A 22,290-nucleotide genomic window follows, 5' to 3' on the forward strand; every position below is an offset into this window, starting at 1 on the left:
AGCTTCTCCTCCTGACCGAGCTGTTCTGCTCGTAAAATGATTACTAACTTTGCCCACATCATGCTATTGGGTAAACTATATCTACTTGAATATAAAGTTGATTCCCCCCTTATTTTTGTTAGTTCACTGTTATTGTCCATAATTGTTGATTACACGATTACACAATAATTGTGCCACCTCTAACGTTAGCAGGGTTTGAACTCCTGTCTTTACTCCTTTAATCTTCCAGCTTCTCCTTGCACATTGGTGAAAAGCACAATACAGTACTGATTACATCATTAGGTTTAAGCTAATCAAGGCTTTTGAGAATGTGCAGTTAGTATTCTTTATTTTCTTGACATGTCCTACCCGGACCACGTATAATGCCTCCCTCTGTACTGACACCATGCACAGAAGCTGTTTCTTGTTTTCTCTGTGTGATGCTAGTCTGACACCAAATCTCGCACCCCGACTCCCTGTCATACGGTTAAAAAACGATTCACCGCCCAGTCAGACCGGAGGCTGTTACGTCTGTCACGAGAGGAAGGATCGAAAGGGGTGCAACAACAGTGTCCTTGTTGCTGCAGAGGAGTGAAGTCACTTTAAAAGTCGTCCTCCTTGTCTTGGGAGAGGGTTGGGTCTCTGTGCTATAGTTGTAAAGCTCCTCCATTATCCAGTTACAGGCCAGTGAATGGGCCTCTGTCCTCTGTAGTTAACTGGCTTTATTCATGGTCAGGGAATATAGAAATGTGACTGAATTGCAGGGTGTTTCTTTTCAAGAACACTTGGCCTCTGCTCTCTTTTATCTGCTAACCTGTTGGGACCTTAAAAATACATCTTGTCAGAGATGTGTGTGTTCTCTGTCTTTCGAAATGATATTGAAAATCTACTCTAAGGGAGTCTTTGTAGGGTGCAAAGGTGTATGACTGTTCCCAGTTCCGGCTGACTAAAAGTAGTATAGTCGCTGCAACATACAATTTGTAGGCTGATGTGATCTACTTACAGAGCCAGCTGAGCTATGCCTCATTGCCTTGGTGGTAGATCTGGGCGATAAAGTATATCGAATTAATTCTAATGTATGTTTTTGCGGGATATTAAAAATGCCTGTATCGCAAGAATAAAGGTTTTGTTATTTTTTGTGGTTTTATTAGTGTTTATGTCAGCTTGTTCTCATGTATTTTTGGTCTCGTCTCCTTCGCTCCTCTGTGCTGTGTGCGCCTTCCCATGTACACCAGATATCTGTATATAATGACTAGATGAATGTCTCCGCCCTAAAAATGGGAGTTGTTGTCCCAAGGGCGGGAAGGCAGGCGACAAGCTTAGGTCCAAAATAAGACCATAGAAACGCATTGGCCTTATTTTGGACAGATTTGAGCGAGAGTGAAACCTCCCGTTTCGCCTCTTCCTCTATGGTTTACACACAGACCAAGCCCCTCCCCCTGCCTCTCACGCCAACAAAGTTGAGAGATCACGTCTTCCTCTCTGACAAGCGGTTTCAACTCGCTATTTGCGTTTGAGGTTTGGTCCAACAGAATCGGTCATATGGACACCAAAACACATTGAGACATTATTTTACTGTAATAGAAGAGAAGTTAACTTTTCTAACGATACCCATTTTATGTCTCAACTACTCAAATTGCACGCAGAGCAGACACTACTAGAACGAGAGTATCAATGAACATTGATTCTGGAAAATGAATGCTCAGTTTGTCGCGCGTGTCATTGGGGTACCACATACTGCTAGCAGCATTTTAGCCAAAGACTGTTATACTATCTGTCTAGTCTGTGTTTTGTAAATGTGCAATAAGCATAAAACACAATTATATAAGGAATTGGCAACTCGTTCTCCTTCTGAGAAATAAGGTAGGCCACTTGATTTCAACATCTGAACAAAGTGGACAGGCTAACATGCTTTTCAAACAGGTGGAGACAGACAGAAGGGTGTGTTTATAATTATTCAACTGTTCAACCTTGTTAGATAGCAAATAGATTCAAGTTGGCTAAACTTGAAATATAAAGATTATCTGGCTAATCACTAGCACGTGGGCTTGAGAGATTGTTGATGAGACCTGTGTTCATTTTCTATAGCCTAATGCCTTCTACAATAAAGTAGTCATTATTAGTGAATGTGCATTATGCATGGTTCTAGTTAAATTTGTAACATAAAAGGGCATTTTCATAGACAGACTTGAAAGCCAGATCAGTGATTATTGCAAAAAAAAGCAGGTTAAACTATTTTGATAAAATAATGAAATTATTAGTGGGTCTTATGGTTGTGGAAGGCTTATATTTAGCCTAGATATAACTTCACAATGGGGACAGCCTACACCTCAAAGGGCCAGATAATGCCACCACTGTTGTGTGGGGTGCCATGTCCACAGCTCCACCCCTTTTATCGCCAGTGCCAGAATCACACTGGCAGTGAGTGCAGATAACATAAACCTGTGAAGGCGAGGTTCTGAGAAGAGAAGATGAGTGGGAATGACATACATCACCATATTTGGTTATTTTATTTAGACAACAACAGAGGACCACCAGAACAACAGAGTACACACATATAGTACCTTCAGAAAGTATTCATACCCCTTGCCTTATTCCACATTTTGTTTTATTACAGCCTGAATTCAACATTTATTAAATAGATTTTTTTTCTCACCCATCTACACACAATACCCCAAAATGACAAAGTGAAAACATGTTTTTAGAATATTTTGCACATTTATTGAAAATGAAATACAGAAATGTCTCATTTACGTAAGTATTTACACCCTTGAGTCAATACATGTTAGAATCATATTTGGCAGCGATTACAGCTGTAAGTCTTTCTGGGTAAGTCTCTAAGAGCTTCGTACACCTGGATTGTACAAAATTAGCACATTATTTTAAAAAAAAATTTCAAGCTCTGTCAAGTTGGTTGTTGATCATTGCTAAACAGCCATTTTCAAGTCTTGCCATAGATTTTCAAGACGATTTAAGTCAAAACTTTAACTAGGCCTCTCAGGAACATTCAATGTCGTTTTGGTAAGCAACTCCAGTGTATATTTGGCCTTGTGTTTTAGGTTATTGTCCTGCTGACAGGTAAATCTGTCTCCCAGTGTCTGTTTGAAAGCAGACTGAACCAGGTTTTCCTCTAGGATTTTGCCTGTGCTTAGCTCTATTCCATTTATTTTTCTCCTAAAAAACTCCCCAGTCCTTGCCGGTGACAAGCATACCCATAACATGATGCAGCCACCACCATACTTGAAAATATTAAGAGTGGTACTCAGTGATGTGTTGTGTTGGATTCGCCTCAAACATAAGGCTTTGTATTCAGGACATAAAGTTAATTTCTTTGCCACATTTTTTGCAGTTTTACTTTAGTGCCTTTACAGGATGCATGTTTTGGAATATGTGTATTCTCTACAGGCTTCCTTCTTTTCACTCTGTCATTTAGGTTAGTATTGTGGAGTAACTACAATGTTGTTGATCCATCCTTAGTTTTCTCCTATCACAGCCAGTAAACTCTGTAACTGTTTTAAAGTCACCATTGGCCTCATGATGAAATCCCTGAGCGGCCTCTCGGGCAACTGTTAGGAAGGACGCCTGTATCTTTCTAGTGACTGGGTGTATTGATACACCATCCAAAGTATAATGAATAACTTCACCATGCTCAAAGGGATATTCAATGTCTGCTATTTTTTTTTACCCATCTACCAATAAGTGCCCTTCTTTGCGAGGCATTGGAAAACCTCCCTGGTCTTTGTGGTTGAATCTGTGTTTGAAATTCACTGCTCGTCTGAGGGACCTTACAGATATTTGTATGTGTGGGGTACAGAGATGAGGTAGTCATTCCAAAATCACACAGAGTGAGTCCATGCAACTTATTGTGACTTGTTAAACAACATTTTACTCCTGAACTCATTTAGGCATGCCATAACACAGGGGTTAAATCCTAATTGACAATGCATTTTAAATTCAGGCTGTAACACAACAAAATGTGGAATAAGTCAAGGGGTATGAATACTTTCTTAAGGTACTGTACCTGTGTACTCTGTTGTTTTGGTGGTCCTTTGTTGTTGTCTAAATAAAATAACCAAATATGGTGATGTATGTCATTCCCACTCATCTTCTCTTCTCAGAACCTCGCCTTCACAGGTTTATGTTATCTGCACTGGCAATGAAAGGGGTGGAGCTGTGGACATGGCACCCCCACAACAGTGGTGGCATTATCTGCCCCTTTGAGGTGTCGGCTGTCCCCATTGGCACACACAGTGGCATTCAGCGGGTGCCAGCTCTGTGCCAGCTCTGCCCGGCAGCCACGGGCGGGCACCGAGTCATCAGACTCTTATTATTTATTGATCTAATGGCCCACTTAGCGGGAGAGCGACATGGAAAGGCCAGCGACATTGGCCTCTCCAATCCTGGCTAGGGTCAGACAAAGAAGACCAGTGGAGAAGTTAGTGGCCCATGTTTTAAGACCTGGGTTTCCTTTGTCAATTGTGCCTGGGTGGGTCACTTGTTTTGGGCTTGAAATAAATAGAAGCGAAACTGAATGAATGGTTGTGACCTGGGACATGTCTAGGTATGTTTGGTTTATTTTGTTCCTTTCTGCAGACAGTGGAGTACAGGTAGAGATGTAGGATGTTAATTTGAGCCAGTTTGCTACAGCAGCAAAATAATCCTGCAGCAACAGGAAATGTGAATTATTATGGGGATGATAATTAATTGACATTTTTGTAGGGGTTGATAACATTTTTGTAAGGACAAATCAAGTCTGTCATTTCTACGTGGAAATTACAAACTTTTAAAGCGTCTTTAAAACTCAAATACACTTGGCAACAACAGAGTGATCAAATTAAGATCCAGTCAGTGGAATCAGGAGGCACTGCTCATTAATAGTGGAGCTCTCAAACAGATAGTCAATAAATATTTAATTGGTTAGAATAATGAACACTTTTGAGATGTATATCCTGTCCATTGCAGAGCCCACAGAAGGCCATTGCATTGAACATTCTAATTTGGAACGGTATGATTTGATTGCATCATAACAATGAATGATATCACTGGCATTCCAAACATTTTTGTGGACAGTTTCCCAGGCAACACAATTCAAATTCCTATATTCTAAAGACAAGAACCTCATTTTACATTTTTTATCATGAAGAGAAAAGGTGTGAGCACAGGTTTCTGGTGGTTCTTCAGCGTTTTCATGTGCGGTGGCTCTACAGACATTGTGGATTCTACCCACCTTTACAGCAAAAGAAAGAAGACCACCCACCCAAAACCAGACCATGTGAAACATTTTGAGAATATCAGCTATGTGAGACAGACTAAAGAAGAAGCCAAATCAGACTACAAGTCTTTTGGCGATGGACCAACGCACAACTTCCTTGGACTGGTGAACCTGAGGGTGTCAATGTCCACCTTGTCCATGGATAGTTGCAAAGATGACCTGACCACTGATCCTGTTGACTCTTGGAATTCTCAACCCTACTACCCCAAGAAACCATGGATGTCCATTGATGAGATACAGGCGTACTCAGCAGAGACATCCTGGCCTTACTTCCCGTGGCAGATCGTGCCTCCTTCACCCCCTGTGCAGAGGAGAGCCTCCAGCATGTGGAGAGACATGGAGAAGGCCCGTTCATCTAGCCCTGAGCTGCAGAGTCCTACCCCAGAGGAGAGGAGCAGCTTCCTCCAGGAGAGCCGTTTATGGAAATATATGTCTCTGTCCTCCATATCCTCCATGAGCCAGAACACTGTCTCTCCCTGTGGGGGACTCGGAGATGGAAGAGGAGTAGATCAGCAGCCAGAAGAGCCAGGCTAAGGGCCAAGATGTGGCCCACCTTCCTGATGCCATCCAGCAGTGACGTGCAGAAAAAAGAACTGTAATGAAAAATAAATAAATAAATATACATTTTATCAATAATAATTTTGTCATCTTCATGTTTTTTCTGCATGATAAAATCGATTTCTGAACTAGTACTTCCCAAATTTGCGGTGATCTGGTACAAAATGTGTAAGGAGACTGGGAAAAGGCAAGGCAGCCTTGCCGTGTGGCTTTGTCCCGCCCTTCAAAACTCCAAACTCAATGCAAGGCATTGACATGGCTTGTTTCTACCTAATACTGCCAGCTAATGGACGCCGTAAGGTAGGCAGAGAGCTTCGCTGCTTTTCATGTGTCAATATGTCCTATTCATTTTCATTGCACTGAAATAATAAATGCGCATGCGTATTGGCGTGAAAAAAGTAATGGGATAGGCAGGAGGATCACGAGGAGGATAGGCAGAGCTCGCTCCTGCCTATGGACGTCACACGTCATCTTTCGCCTTTTGGCGGTTACGTTTGTTTTACTGCTAGCTAAAGTAAGCTGATCAGGACTGACGTGCTCTTCCGTGTTCTGCAGAAGAAAGGGATGGATATGGGTGTCTGCCGTACCTGTATCAGCGACACAATGAAAGCACTGGAACGGCAGCAACAAGACTTAGTGATAGTTTCTATGAGCGATTCGAGCAGAAATGCAATGAACTGGGCCTGGCAGAAAGCGAAACTCATAGTAGCCTAAACAGCCGATCAGAATAGAGAGGCAGCGAATCTACTACAACATACTGAACAATATCAATGTTCAGATGAGAGCCAGGTTTGACCACTGTGGTGAACTTAATTTCCTTGGTTTAGTGGACTTTAAAAAATGTAAAACAATATCACAGATCCGGTGAAGGGGTGACGTGACGATGTGGAAGGACAGCTCCTCGTGGTGCTCCGGTAGTGTGGGAATGGTGATGGTGATGGGGAGAGTGACGTGCGTAATGGTGCCTGATCCAAGTGGTTTATTGTCCAGTGAGGTGACGTGTAGCGGAGAAGGAAGTGGCACGGTGGGCAACCCCCATTCAGAGACCAGCTCCCTATCTATAAGGTTCTCCGCTGATCTGGAATCTATCATTGCTGTGGAAAGCAAAGAGAAGGAATAACCATTCACCGTTAGGGGAACTAAAAACAATGGTTTGGTGACAGGTGATGACGGAACACTCACAGAGCGGCAACGGGAGTCATATCACCTAGATAGGGAGCCGCCAGGAGATCTGTTGTCCGTTGTGTAGGAGGTGCTGCCCACCTCCATGGGTGAGGACTCAGAGGCAGGGCGGCTTCCATAGCTCAGATTGGGTGAGCGTCGAGGCTCCGGGAGGTGTTGGGAACGCCGTCGGTCTCTCAACATGTCTTCAAGACAAATGGACGTAGCGATGAGGGTATCAAGGTCTATCTTGTCGTCCCGACATGCGAGTTCCGTCGTGATGTCCTCCCGTAAGCCTCTCCTGAAGGACGTGCGCAGAGCACGCTCATTCCAGCCGGAAGACGCCACCACCGTGCGAAAGCTCAGGGTGTACTCACATGCGGCCCCCTCTCCCTGTTGTAGCCGGAGGAGTTGCTCACCCCCGTCCTTTCCCTCCGTGGGATGATCGAACACCGCCCTGAACCAAGCGAGGAAGGTGGAGTAGGGAAGCGCCGCGGCCTCACCTCCTTCCCTGACTGCCGTGGTCCAATCCAGCGCCTTTCCCTTCAGTAGCGAAATCACCAGCGCTATCCTGGCATGGTCCGATGGACATGCCCCAGACGTTGGTGATAGCCCGGGAGGAGGTGGACTGGGTGCACTCGCCGCTCCCTGAGGTGGAACCAGAGCGATGGTCAGTTAATGCAGCGTTTGGAGCACTTCCTGCATGGCGGAGTTCAGCTGGGCAATCTGCTGCTGGTGCTGGTCGAGGCGCTGGGAAACTCCAGGAGGATTACCTGCTGCATCCATCTTTGTGATTGGTGTGTGATTCTGTGACGAGTACTGAGGATACGAAGAGGCAGGACGCAGACGCAGGAATCAACAATGTAAAGGTTTACTTAACACTGAGCAAGAGAACAACAAAGAGCGAGTACACGACAAGACACTAACAATCACACACAACACAACACTGATCAGTCCAGGGCTATATAGGGGTGGTGATGAGATGATGAGGTGCAGGTGCGCTGGAGGTGATTAGGGTGCGTTGGATTTCCATTCTGGTGTTGCCGAGGTGGTGCGCTCAGACCGGTGGCTCAGTAGACCGGCGAATCAGAGCGCCGGAGGGGAGCAACGGGAGGAGACGTGACACTAAGGACCTAACATGGTCCACACACACCCGCACAGTCGTGAAGAGAGCATGGCAGCTTCTCTTCCCCCTCAGCAGGCTGAAAAGATTTGGCATGGGCCCTTGGATCCTCAAAAGGTTATACAGCTGCACCATCAAGAGCATCTTGACTGCCTGCATCACCGCTTGGTATGGCAAATGCACTGCCCTTGACCCCAAAGTGCTACAGAGGGTGGTGCATCCAGGACCTCTATATCAGGCGGTGTCAGAGGAAGGCCCGAAAAATTGCCAAAGACTCCAGCCAGCCAAGCTATAGACTGTTCACTCTGCTACCATCCGGCAAACGGCACCGGAGCATCGGCTCTCGGACCAACAGGCTCCGAGGAAGCTACTACCCGCAAGCCATAAGACTGCTAAATAGCCTGACTGCTAAATAGTAAATTAAGGGTACCCAAACTACCTGCATTGACTCTGTCTTGCACTGACCCTACGCTCACTCACTATACTATATATACAAACCATATACACACGCACTCACACACACTACATTGACACTCCCACACAAAACATTTAAAATTTTTTGTCATTTAGCAGACGCTCTTATCCAGAGCGACTTACAGTTAGTGAGTGCATACCTTTTTCATACTGGCGCCCCATGGGAATCGAACCGACAACCCTGGCGTTGCAAGCACCATGCTCTACCAATTGAGCTACAGGAGGCCAAAACCAACACACATTCACATTCTGTACACTCCATACGCACACACACACATTACACACACACGCAGACCGACACAACACAAACACACATACATACACATTACACACACACACACACACACACACACACTCATCATTTGCTGCTGCTCTGTTCTTTATTTTACTCTTATTATTATCTATCCTGATGCCTAGTCACTTTACCCTGCCTTCGTGTACATACAGTGTCAACCTCAAATACCTCGTACCTCTACACATTGATCTGGTACTGGTACTCCCTGTATATAGCTCCATTCTTGTATATTTTATTTTTTATTTTCCATCACATTCCTCTTGTGTTACTATTTAATTTTTTATTTTTTAACTCTGCATTGTTGGGAAGGGCTCTTAAGCAAGTATTTCACGGTAAATTCTACACCAGTTGTATTTGGCGCATGTGACAAATAACATTTTATTTTATTTTATTTAGCTTTTATTTTGGTGATTGTTAGTTCTGAAAGATTATAAAACAATATATAGATCCATGATATTTTCTACATCCTTTATATCTGGTTTTAGTAATTTAAGTTTACACTGAAAGCGTTTTTCCATCCCGAAAATGTATAATACAAATAAATAAATAATCGAATGTATATATACTATTTTTACACCGCCTACACACATAGGCGGCTCGCCCAAAGACATCAATGGCAGAAAAATCCCTGCTTTACCCTGATTGACTTATAGTGCAAAAGTGGTAAGATAATGAAGATATGTCCATATTAATGCTTTAGGGATAGCGGGCTGGTCTGCTATTCTCGCAAGCCATAACCAACACTTGAGCTAGCTAGCTGGTTCGGTTTTGAATGGCTGTTTTGAGAGACTAGTGGTCTGCTAGTGTTTCCTATTAACTTATGTTACACAGGTACGAATTACTAAGATTTTACACACCAGTGACACATTTGTTGTTGTTTTGGCTCTATACTCCAGCACTTTGGATTTGAAATGATACAATGGGGTTAAACTGCAGACTGACTGTCAGCTTTAATTTGAGGGTATTTTCATCAGCACTTTTTGTACATAGTCCCCCATTTTAGGCGACCAAAAGTATTGGGACAAATTCACTTATGTGTATTCAAGTAATCCAAAGTTTTGTATTTGGTCCCATATTCCTAGCATGCAATGATTAGATCAATCTCGTGACAGCATTTGCTGTTTGTTTTGGTTGTGTTTCAGATTATTTTGTGCCCAATAGAACTGAATGGTAAATAATGTATTATAATATAATAATAATAATAATATGCCATTTAGCAGACGCTTTTATCCAAAGCGACTTACAGTCGTGCGTGCATACATTTTTGTGTATGGGTGGTCCCGGGGATCGAACCCACTACCTTGGCGTTACAAGCGCCGTGCTCTACCAGCTGAGCTACAGAGGACCATGTCATTTTGGAGTCACTTTTATTGTAAATAAGAATAGAATATGTTTCTAAACACTTCTACATTAATGTAGATGCTACCATGATTACGGATAGTCTTGAATGAATCGTGAGTAATGATGCGTGAGAAAGTTACAGACGCACAAATATCATACCCCCAAGACATGCTAACCTCTCACCATTAGCATTTTTGGTTAGCATTTTTTGGGGGGGGTATGATGTTTATGCCTCTGTAACGTTCTCATTCATCATTATTCTACCAGAAGATGGTTGTCATTATATTAGCATCATCGCTAACGGCTACACATTCCAGTGCCGTTGCCTCTTCAGAAGGTTGAAGGAAAATATGAATCACTGATGCATTTTGTTCATGTCTTTTTGTATGATAGCGAAGAGTGGGGTAAATTGAGCAATTCTTTTTATATTCAGCATCACTCCGGCAAGGGAAATATAGTATTCTTTCTAATAAAGATATGTACATATATTTAAGGATGTTCTGTATCCCCTGGAAATAATCAGAATTCATGTAAACATTACAGTTTTGAAAACTTGTCCAAAAAAGTGGTCTCTTGGCACAACTTATAGGGTAACCGCCTACAAATGTTTGTACTGAATGAAATATTACCACTACCTTTTTAAAACCATGTATATATTTATTTCCCAAACACAATTCAATACAATCACAATCACTTTTTTGTCTTGTCTTTTAACACGGCCTTAACACCTAACAAACACTTTGTGCTTTTTTAAACACTTTTAACATAGGCCAGGCCCTGTTGTTACCTCATATCCCAGAAATAATGCCTTGCATTATGCCTGGGAAGAAAACACTTCAATTTTCTCAATTTTCCATTGGCTCAAATTTGCTCAACTTTCCATTGGCTCAACCATTGGCTCAACTTACCCCATGACCATTGGCTCAAACATTTTGACCATATTAGCCCACACAGCTATAAGGATGCTCTTTCATGCTAGGTTTAGGAACTCACATTGAAGCTTATAGAGACCCCGACTGATACATAGAACAATCTTAAAAGTATCTACTTTGGTTTAGATACAAGCGTCATTAAACCTCTAACACAATAAATTCATTTGACTTGGTGAAAATCCGTTTTTTGGACCTAACTTGCTTAACACTTTTTCCATGTGGTTTCTTTCTTCACAGACTCCATGAAATGATGATCTCTTCCTAAATATTTGGTCAAATTATTAATTTTGTGTATCGTTTTCTAGAAACAAGTGTGGCTCAACTTACCTCTTTGGCTCAACTCACCTCACTCTCCCCTAATCTTGGGCAAATTAATGACTTTTCTAATAAGTTCAATACATTTAATGATTTCCTACTAAGTTCAATACATTTTAAAATATTGTTGAATTCCGTTTTAATGTCTGGATTCTATGATTCCGTCTTTAATTCCTTTCTCATCTCTCTCACTCAGTAGCATTATCAACCACACAGTGCTACTGAGTGTGGCTCTACCCTCTATCATAGACAGTTCCAATCATGCATTGAAATACTCCCAGCCTTTTCAAATCGGACAAACACACTAAATGTGTTTGTTTGTCCGCAAAGCCAGTCTCAGGCTCTCTATTGTAGTAATATTGTAGTAATGAGTACAAGTGTGTTTAAGCTATGGAGTGATTGTGTGTGTTTGTGTGCATATCTGTTCCTGTGGCACACCGCTGCTGAGAGCTGAGTGGATTGGGCTTGGGGGCTGTGGGAGTGTATGGTCAGGGTCAGCGTGTGGAGTAAGGGTCAAAAGACTGTCAACGCTGTCGGGGGGAGCTCGTCAAGCTCAGATCAGTCCCTGGAGCTGACACTGACCCACCATCTATCTGTACACCCCTCATCCTGTAGGGTGGAAGCACCCTGCCTCATGTACAAAAGGTTACCAAAGGTTGAGAGCGTCAACTAACATAAGGGAGGGCAGGGGCATTACCCAGTTTACAGTCAACTCTGATAACTGATAAATGCAATGGCTTGGGACAGTTGTGACAGTTTGCACTAAACCGGAACATGCAGTTAGTTATCAGAGGCAATTAAAAATGATGTAGGAACTATATTGCACTTTTTAAACAGTTTAGCTAAAGTGCACTTATCAGGAGTCAACTGTAGTGCGGGATGACACCATTTAATTTTCCATTTGGAATTTGTGAGTTCATTTTCAGCTAAAGTTCTTGGATTTGTTGGATGTCAGACGTATAAACAAATTGTGTGACTCCATTCTTGCTTATAAGACGCTTATAAGATAAGCTCATGCTATGCCATGTACACAGCATAAAGAGAGCCAGCCAAGGTCAACATTGATAACTATGGCCCACGGTAGTCGGCTGAAAATGGAAGGGTGTGACATATGTCTGGTCTAATTAGCTTTGTTTGCACCCCACTAAGTCCCCTGTCGTTACGATGCTAAGAGCCTGCTCTCTGAACTCTCCCTGCAGTAGCAGCAAAGCTGCAGATTAGTGCCGAGCCTGTCTAGCTGTGGGAAGTTGAGCTTTTTACTCTCCGCCTGATGGATTTGTGTGACCGGTCATTTTAGCGTCCTATGTAACCGAAGCTAACATGCTTTCTACAGTATTACTATTATTGTATTAGTCTGTTTCTTCAGCTACAAGTCTTAAGAAAGTTACAGTGTATGACTAGCAAGCAAAGCCAGGATAGCAGTTTACCTGTCGCGTTCGATACGCGCCACAGGTCACACAGAGTGAGTAATCAATGTGGTTTGTCATGTGGTCTTTGGAGACACATCAATCTTGGTTGTTGCATCTGTTTGTTTGTTTAGTCTATCTCTCGCTCTCTTACTGACTAATATCCACCTGTGGTACCTGTTGAACGCTGTTCGATAATCTCAACGTGAGTGTGAGTAATCGATGTGTTGTGGTGTGTCATGTGCTTTGGAGACCGAGCAATCTCGGTTGTTGCGTCTGTTGTTTGTTTAGTCTCGTTCACAGTCTCTTATTGACTAATATACGTCTGCTGTTCTAGACGCACCTGGCATGTCTGTTGTGTCTGCTCTGCGTGGCTGTTTGATCCTGACTAAATGTCTCGTCTGCTGTTTTTCTGTTTTGTCTGCAGGTTGAGTAGTGATCGGCGGGATGAGCAGACTCTGAGGAAAAAGGAGACAGAGGAGTGAGTGTTCACCGTGGAAGAGCCCCTCATCACTCTCCCCCCTGACAGCTGCACCAATGTTCTCTCCCGACCAGGAAAACATCTCCACCACCCCAGCCTCCACCAAAGTGCCAGCCAAATACGGAGAGCTCATTGTTCTGGGGTAAGAGGGGGGTTAATTGCATTTTGTTGCTTACAATCCTGTCTCGGAGCTCTACAGACAATTCCTTCAACCTCATGGCTTGGTTTTTTCTCTGACATGCACTGTCAACTGTGGGACCTTATATAGACAGGTGTGTGCCTTTCCAAATCATGTCCAATCAATTGAATTTACCACAGGTGGACTCCAATCAAGTTGTAGAAACATCTCAAGATGCACATGAGCTCAATTTCGAGTCTGATAGCAAAGGGTCTGAATACCTATGTAAATAAGGTATTTCTGTTTTCTTTTTTTTTTTAATACATTTTCAAAATAAATTAAAAACCTGTTTTCACTTTGTCATTATGGGGTATTGTGTGTAGATTGATGAGAAAAAAAAAATATTTAATAAATTTTAGAATAAGGCTGTAACGTAACACAATGTGGTAACGCAACACAATGTGGAAAAGGGGAAGGGGTCTGAATACTTTCCGAATGCACTAATATATATATATATATATATATATATATATATATATATATATATATATATAGTACCAGTCAAAAGTCTGGACACATCTACTCATTCAAGTTTTTTTTTACATTGTAGAATAATAGTGAAGACATCAAAACTATGAAATAACACAAATGGAATCATGTAGTAACCAAAAAAGTGTTAAACAAATCAAAATATATTTTATATTTGAGATTCTTCAAATAGCCATGCTTTACCTTGATGACAGCTTTGCACACTCTTAGCATTCTCTTAACCAGCTTCATGAGGTAGTCACCTGTAATGCATTTCAATTAACAGGTGTGCCTTATTAGAAGTACATTTGTGGAATTTCTTTCCTTCTTAATGTGTTTGAGCCAATCAGTTGTGTTGTGACAAGGTAGGGTGGTATACAGAAGATAGCTCTATCTGGTAAAATACCAAGTCCATATTATGGCAAGAACAGCTCAAATAAGCAAAGAGAAACGACAGTCCATCATTATTTTAAGACATGAAGATCAGTCAATCTGGAAAAGGTCAAGAACTTTGAAAGTTTCTTCAAGTGCAGTCGCAAAAACCATCAAGCGTTATGATGAAAGTGGCTCTCATGAGGACCGCCACAGGAAAGGAAGACCCAGAGTTACCTCTGCTGCAGAAGATAAGTTCATTAGAGTTACCAGCGTCAGAAATTGCAGCCCAAATAAATGCTTCACAGAGTTCAAGTAACAGACACATCTCAACATCAATTGTTCAGAGGAGACTGCATGAAATCAGGCCTTCATGGTCGAATTGCTGCAAAGAAACCACTACTAAATGACACCAATAAGAAGAAGAGACTTGCTTGGGCCAGGAAACACGAGCAAAGGACATTAGACCGGTGAAAATCTGTCCTTTGGTCTGGTGAGTCCAAATGTTAGATTTTTGGTTCCATCCGCCGTGTCTTTGTGAGACGCAGAGTAGGTGAACGGATGATCTCCGCATTTGTGGTTCTCACCGTGAAGCATGGAGGAGGTGTGATGATGTGGGGGTGCTTTGCTGGTGACACTGTCTGTGATTTATTTAGAATTCAAGGCACCCTTAACCAGCATGGCTACCACAGCATTCTGCAGCGATACGCCATCCCATCTGGTTTGCGCTTAGTGGGACTATCATTTGTTTTTCAACAGGACAATTACCCAACACACCTCCAGGCTGTGTAAGGGCTATTTAACCAAGAGGGAGAGTGATGGAGTGCTGCATCAGATGACCTGGCCTCCTGGTTGAGAGAATGCCAAGAGTGTGCAAAGCTGTCATCAAGGCAAAGGGTGGCTACTTTGAAGAATCTCAAATGTAAAATATATTTTGATTTGTTTAACACTTTTTTGGTTACTACATGATTCCGTATGTGTTATTTTATAGTTTTGATGTCTTCACTATTATTCTACAATGTAGAAAATAGTACAAATAAATAAAAACCTTGGAATGAGTAGGTGTGTCCAAACTTTTGACTGGTATTGTCTGTATATATAGACAGTATGGGCAGTATATGAATAGAAAAGGTCTGTACAGTAGTAGTTATATAGGATGAGCCATGACTAGAATACAGTATATACATATAAAGTTGGTAAAACATATGTCTTTTTGGTGTTTTATTAGGATCCCCATTAGTCGTTGCGAAGGCAGCAGGTACTCTTCCTGGGGTCCACACAAAACATGAAACATGACATAATACATAATACAGAATATGAATAGACAAGAACAGCTCAAGGACAGAACTACATCAATTTAAAACATCACACAGCCTACATTTCAGTACATACACACAAAATATCTAGGTCAAATAGGGGAGAGGCATTGTGCCGTGATGTGTTGCTTTATCAGTTTTTTTAAACCAGTTTTGCTGTTCATTTGAGTAATCTGAGCTGGAAGGGCAGTCATGGCTATACAGTTGAAGTCGGAAGTTTACATACACCTTAGCCAAATACATTTAAACTCAGTTTTTCACAATTCCTGACATTTAATCCTAGTAAAAATTCCCTGTTTTAGGTCAGTTAGGATCAACACTTTATTTTAAGAATGTGAAATGTCGGAATAATAGTAGAGAGAATGATATATTTAAGCTTTTATTTCTTTCATCACATTCCCAGTGGGTCAGAAGTTTACATACACTCAATTAGTATTTGGTAGCATTGCCTTTAAATTGTTTAACTTGGGTCAAACGTTTCGGGTAGCCTTCCACAAGCTTCCCACAATAAATTGGATGAATTTTGGCCCATTCCTCCTGACAGAGCTGGAGTAACTGAGTCAGGTTTGTAAGCTCGCACACGCCTTTTCAGTTCTGCCCACACATTTTCTATAGGATTGAGGTCAGGGCTTTGTGATGGCCACTCCAATACCTTGACTTTGTTGTCCTTAAGCCATTTTGCCACAACTTTGGAAGTATGCTTGGGGTCATTGTCCATTTGGAAGACCCATTTGCGACCAAGCTTTAACTTGTCTTGTGTCTTGAGATGTTGCTTCAATATATCCACATCATTTTCCTTCCTCATGATGCCATCTATTTTGTGAAGTGCACCAGTCCCTCCTGCAGCAAAGCACCCCCACAGCATGATGCTGCCACCCCCGTGCTTCACGGTTGGGATGGTGTTCTTCGGCTTGCAAGCCTACCCCTTTTTCCTCCAAACATAACGATGGTCATTATGGCCAAACAGTTCAATTTTTGTTTAATCAGACCAGAGGACATTTCTCCAAAAAGTAAGATCTTTGTCCCCATGTGCAGTTGCAAACCGTAGTCTGGCTTTTTTATGGCGGTTTTGGAGCAGTGGCTTCTTCCTTGCTGAGCGGCCTTTCAGGTTACATCGATATAGGACTAGTTTTACTGTGGATATAGATACTTTTGTACCTGTTTCCTCCAGCATCTTCACAAGGTCCTTTGCTGTTGTTCTGGGATTGATTTGTACATTTCGCACCAAAGTACGTTCATCTCAAGGAGACAGAACGCGTCTCCTTCCTGAGCGGTATGACGGCTGCGTGGTCCCATGGAGTTTATACTTGCGTATTATTGTTTGTACTGATGAACGTGGTACCTTCGGGTGTTTGGAAATTGCTCCCAAGGATGAACCAGACTTGTGGAGGTCTACAATGTTTTTTCTGAGGTCTTGGCTGATTTATTTTGATTTTCCCATGATGTCAAGCAGAGGCACTGAGTTTGAAGGTAGGCCTTGAAATACATCCACAGGGACACCTCCAATTGACTCAAATGATGTCAATTAGCCTATCAGAAGCTTCTAAAGCCATGACATCATTTTCTGGAATTTTCCAAGCTGTTTAAAGGCACAGTCAACTCAGTGTATGTAAACTTCTGACCCACTGGAATTGTGATACAGTAAATTATAAGTGAAACAATCTGTCTGTAAACAATTGTTGGAAAAATTACTTGTGTCATGCACAAAGTAGATGTCCTAACCGACTTGCCAAAACTATAGTTTGTTAATAAGAGATTTGTGGAGTGGTTGAAAAACGAGTTTTAATGACTCCAACCTAAGTGTATGCAAACTTAAGACTTCAACTGTATATAGTACTGTACATTTTCTTGAATTTGTTCTGGATTTGGGGATTATGAAAAGACCCCTGGTGACATGTCTGGTGGGGTAAGTGTGTGTGTCAGAGCTGTGTGTAAGTTGACTATTCAAACCATTTGGAATTTGGAAACAAGTTTCTTATGAAAAGAAGAAGTGATGCAGTCAGTCTCTCCTCTACTTTTAGTTACGAGAAACTGGCATGCATAGTATTGATATTAGCCTTCTGATTATAGTGAAGAGCAAGACGTGCTGCTCTATGGGCCAGCTGTAGTTTTTCTAGGTCCTTCTTTGCAGCACTTGACCATTAGACTGGGCAATAACCAAGATCATTTAAAACTAGACCCTGCAGGAGTGTGGTGTCAAAAAAGCAGAACATCTCTTTATCACGGACAGACCATGTAAACATTATTAAAGTAACCAGTGTTCAATGACTCTATGTACATAGGGCAAAGCAGTCTCAAAGGTGCAGGGTAGAGTACCGGGTGGTAGCTAGCTAGTAACATTGACTAAGGTTCAGGGCAGGGTACTGGGGGAGGTTGGCTAGTTTAACATTCTGATGGCTTGGCGATAGAAGCTTTTTAACGGTGTCTCTGTCCCAGCTTTGATGCACCTGTACTGTTTCCTCCTTCTAGATGGTAGCGGGGTGAACAGGCCGTGGCTTGGGTGGCTGAGGTCCTTGATGATCGCCTTGGCCTTCTTGTGACACCGGGTGCTGTAGACATCCTGGAGGGCAGGCAGTGTGTCCCCGATGATGCGTAGGTTCGACCACACCACCCTCTGAAGAGCCCTGCGGTTGTGGACAGTGCAATTGCCGTACCAGGCGGTGATACAGCCTACGAGAATGCTCTCAATGGTGCATCTGTAGAAGTTTGTGAGGGTCCTAGGGGCCAAGCCCAATATCTTCAGCCTCCTGAGGTTGAAGAGGCGCTGTAGCGCATTTTTCGCCACACTGTCTGTGTGAAGGGACCATTTCAGGTCATCAGTGATGTGCATAACGAGGAACTTGAAGCTTTTGCCCTTCTCGCCTACGGCCCCGTCGATGTGGATGGGGGCATGCTCTCTCTGCTGTCTCCTGTAGTCAACTATCAACTCCTTTGTTTTGTTGACATTGAGGGAGAGGTTATTCTCCTGGCACCACTCCGCCAGGGCTTTCACCTTCTTCCTGTAAGCTGTCTCGTCATTGTTGGTAATCAGGCCTACCACTGTTGTTTCGTCAGCAAACTTGATGATTGAGTTGGAGACTTGCGTAGCCACGCAGTCATGGATGAACAGGAAGTACAGGAGAGGGCTGAGCACACACCCCTGTGGGGCCCCAGTGTTGAGGATCAGCGTGTCAAGAGGTGTTGTTCCTTACCTTCACCACTTGGGTCTTTCTGGGTAAGTCTCTAAGAGATTTCCACACCTGGATTGTGCAACAATTGCCCATTATTCTTTTCAAAATTCTTCAAGCTCTGTCAAATTGGTTGTTGATCATTGCTAGACAACCATTTTCAGGTCTTTCCATAGATTTTCAAGCAGATTTAAGTCAAAACTGTAACTCGGCCACTCAGGAACATTCACTGTCTTCTTGGTAAGCAACTCCAGTGTAGATTTGGCCTTATGTTTTAGGTTATTGTCCTTCTGAAAGGTGAATTCATCTCCCAGTATCTGGTGGAAAGCAGGCTGAACCAGGAACCTGTGCTTAGCTCAATTCCGCTTCTTTTTTATCCTGAAAAACTCCCCAGTCCTTAACGATTACAAGCATACGCATAACATGATGCAGTCACCACTATGCTTGAAAATATGGAGAGTGGTACTCAGCAATGTGTTGTATTGGATTTGCCCCAAACATAACACTTTGTATTCAGGACAAAAAGTGAATTGCTTTGCCACATTCTTTGCAGTGCCTTGTTAGTTGTTAGTTACTTAGTGCCTTGTTGCAAACAGGATGCATGTTTTGGAGTATTTGTATTCTGTAAAGGCTTTGTTCTTTTCACTCTGTCAATTAGTTTAGTATGTGGAGTAACTACAATGTTGTTGATCCAGCCTCAGTTTTCTCCTATCACATCAATTAAACGCTATAAATGTTTTAAAGTCAGCATTGGCCTCATGGTGAAATCCCTGAGCGGTTTCCTTCCTCTCCGGCAACTGAGTTAGGAAGGACGCCTTTATCTTTGTAGTGGCTGGGTGTATTGATACACCATCCAAAGTGTAATTTATAACTTCATCATGCTCAAAGGGATATTCAATGTCTGCTTTTCCCCCCCCATATCCCAATAGGTGCCCTTCTTTGCGAGGCATTGGAAAACCTCCCTGGTCTTTGTGGTTGAATATGTGTTTGAAATTCACTGCTCGACTGAGGGACCTTACAGATAATTGTACGTGTGGAGTACAGAGATGAGGTAGTCATTCAAAAATCATGTTAAACACTATTATTGCACACAGAGTGAGTCCATGCAACTAATTATGTGACTTGTGAACCAATTTTATACTTCTGAATTTATTTAGGCTTGCCATAAAAAAAGGGGTTGCATGGTTATTGACACAAGACATTTCAGCTTTTCATTTTTTATTAATTTGTAAAAAGTTAAAAAAACATAATTCCACTTTGACATTATGGGGTATTGTGTGTAGACCAGTGATAAAAAATTAAGGCTGTAAAACAACAAAATGTGGATAAAGCCAAGGGATATGAGTACTTTCTGAAGGCACTGTACATGTTAAATTATGTATTGGCAACTGTGGTATGCTACAACTTTGCTACGTGGAGGTTCTTTGAAATAAATGCCAGTCAGCCCTTATGCTCTAAATGTGAACCACATTGTTCCAACTTCCAACAGACATGTTCATTTACGACATTTGAACTGGGCAGTTTTGTTTCTTTTAAAAAGGGGGAGTAGGGTGGTTCAATCTAAATCCAGTTAAATGCACACTGCAACTCAGCCACAGTAAGGGTAAACAAAGAACGCTGCTGGCTTCCTGAGTGTAGGACGTTTTTTCGGACAAAGGAGAATGTAGCCTATGTGGTGCAGAGAGGAGGATGCGAGCTAAATTGTTGGTGGTTGTTATGGCTTCGAAAATATTCTGTCACGTTCACATTGTATTTAGCAGTAGAATAAACTGTCTGAAAAGAAAACAACGTTCAACTAACAATTAGGTGGTCATAGACTATTTTCATTTTGCAGTTCCAAATAGTTAACAAATGCATTGGTTGTCTCAGTTAGCCCTGGATGTAATGCTACCAATGAAGACATGAAATTAGTTAATACACTCTTAATACATCAGCTTGTCCAGGAAAAGTAGGTGGCTGCTTACTTTCGATGAAGCAACAGGAAAGCCCTCATTTCCCAATTAAATCTTTGCACTCGCTCAACCGTACTGTCTGAAAGTTGAATGTTTACATGGCAGATGCTGGCTTGGGTAAGCGACCAAAAGATAACCTCATAGCTTAGCTCCTCTGATTGGATGAAAGAGGATTGGGCCTCGTTTTAATGGAGATCAGAATTTAACAAACCCAAAGCTGGCGTCGAGTGTGACCCTATTCCACCAAGGAATTACAGTAAAGTAGACAGTCGTCCCCTCTCAATGGTCACTTTATTTTAGAAGTGGATCAAATTACTTAATTACATTTACATTTTAGTCATTTAGCAGATGCTTTTATCCAGAGTGACATACAGGCACAATTAGGGTTAAGTGCCTTGCTCAAGGGCACATCAACAGTTCTCATTCATTTCCCTTTTAAATGGGTTTACAGTGGTTAAACTATTTGTTTTAGTTGTGTTCAGAGTCTTAGTTAGCATAGTCTTATTTTGCATAGTCTTATTTTCACATATTAAAACACAAATCTAAATAAAAATGTACACAACGTGGCCAAAAGTATATGGACACCTGCTCGTCGAACATCTCATTCCAAAATCATGTGCATTAATATGGAGTTGGTCCCCCCTTTGCTGCTATAACAGCCTCCACTCTTCTGGCAAGGCTTTCCACTAGATGTTGGAACATTGCTGCGGGGACATGCTTCAATTCAGCCACAAGAGCATTAGTGAGGTCGGGCACTGATGTTGGGCGATTAGGCCTGGCTCGCAGTCAGCGTTCCAATTCAATGGGGTTGAGTTCAGGGCTCTGTGGAGGTCAGTCAAGTTCTTTCACACCGATCTCGAGAAACCATTTCTGTATGGACCTTGATTTGTGCACGGGGGCATTGTCATGCTGAAACAGGAAAGGGCCTTCCCCAAACTGTTGCCACAAAGTTGGAAGCACAGAATCGTCTAGAATGTCATTGTATGCTGTAGCGTTAAGATTTCCCTTAACTGGAACTAAGGGGCCTAGCCCGAACCATGAAAAGCAGCCCCAGACCATTATTACTCCTCCACCAAACTTTACAGTTAGCATATGCATTTGGGCAGGTAGCGTTATCCTGGCATCCGCCAAACCCAGATTCATCCGTCGGACTGTAAGATGGTGAAGCGTGATTCATCACTCCATTGAACACGTTTCCACTGCTCCAGAGTCCAATGGCGGCAAGCTTTATACCACGCTAGCCGACGCTTGGCATTGCGCATGGTGATCTTAGGCTTGTTTGCGGCTGCTCGGCCATGGAAACCCATTTCATGAAGCTCCCGACTAACAGTTATTGTGCTGACGTTGCTTCAAGAGGTAGTTTGGAACTCGGTAGTGAGTGTTGCAACCGAGGACGGACGATTTTTACACGCTGCGTGCTTCAGCATTCAGCGGTTATTTTCTGTGCGCTTGTGTGGCCTACCACTTTGCGGCTGAGCCGTTGTTGCTCCTAGACATTTC

At 42.5% G+C, this 22,290-nt stretch overlaps 1 protein-coding gene across 3 annotated transcripts in view; it reads left to right on the forward strand.

Annotated features, from left to right (window-relative positions):
* Positions 1 to 22,290, forward strand: part of LOC123485571 (E3 ubiquitin-protein ligase pellino homolog 1-like) — a 49,452-nt gene that overhangs the window by 21,065 nt on the left and 6,097 nt on the right. For all 3 annotated transcript variants that reach the window (XM_045216561.1, XM_045216560.1, XM_045216559.1), the window contains exon 2: positions 13,284 to 13,479. In XM_045216561.1, coding sequence (XP_045072496.1) covers positions 13,394 to 13,479 — 86 coding nt within the window. In that variant the 5' untranslated portion in view covers positions 13,284 to 13,393. The remainder of the gene's footprint in view (positions 1 to 13,283; positions 13,480 to 22,290) is intronic.

This window comes from Coregonus clupeaformis, unplaced genomic scaffold (genome assembly GCF_020615455.1).
Source record: "Coregonus clupeaformis isolate EN_2021a unplaced genomic scaffold, ASM2061545v1 scaf0739, whole genome shotgun sequence".
NCBI lineage: Eukaryota > Metazoa > Chordata > Actinopteri > Salmoniformes > Salmonidae > Coregonus > Coregonus clupeaformis.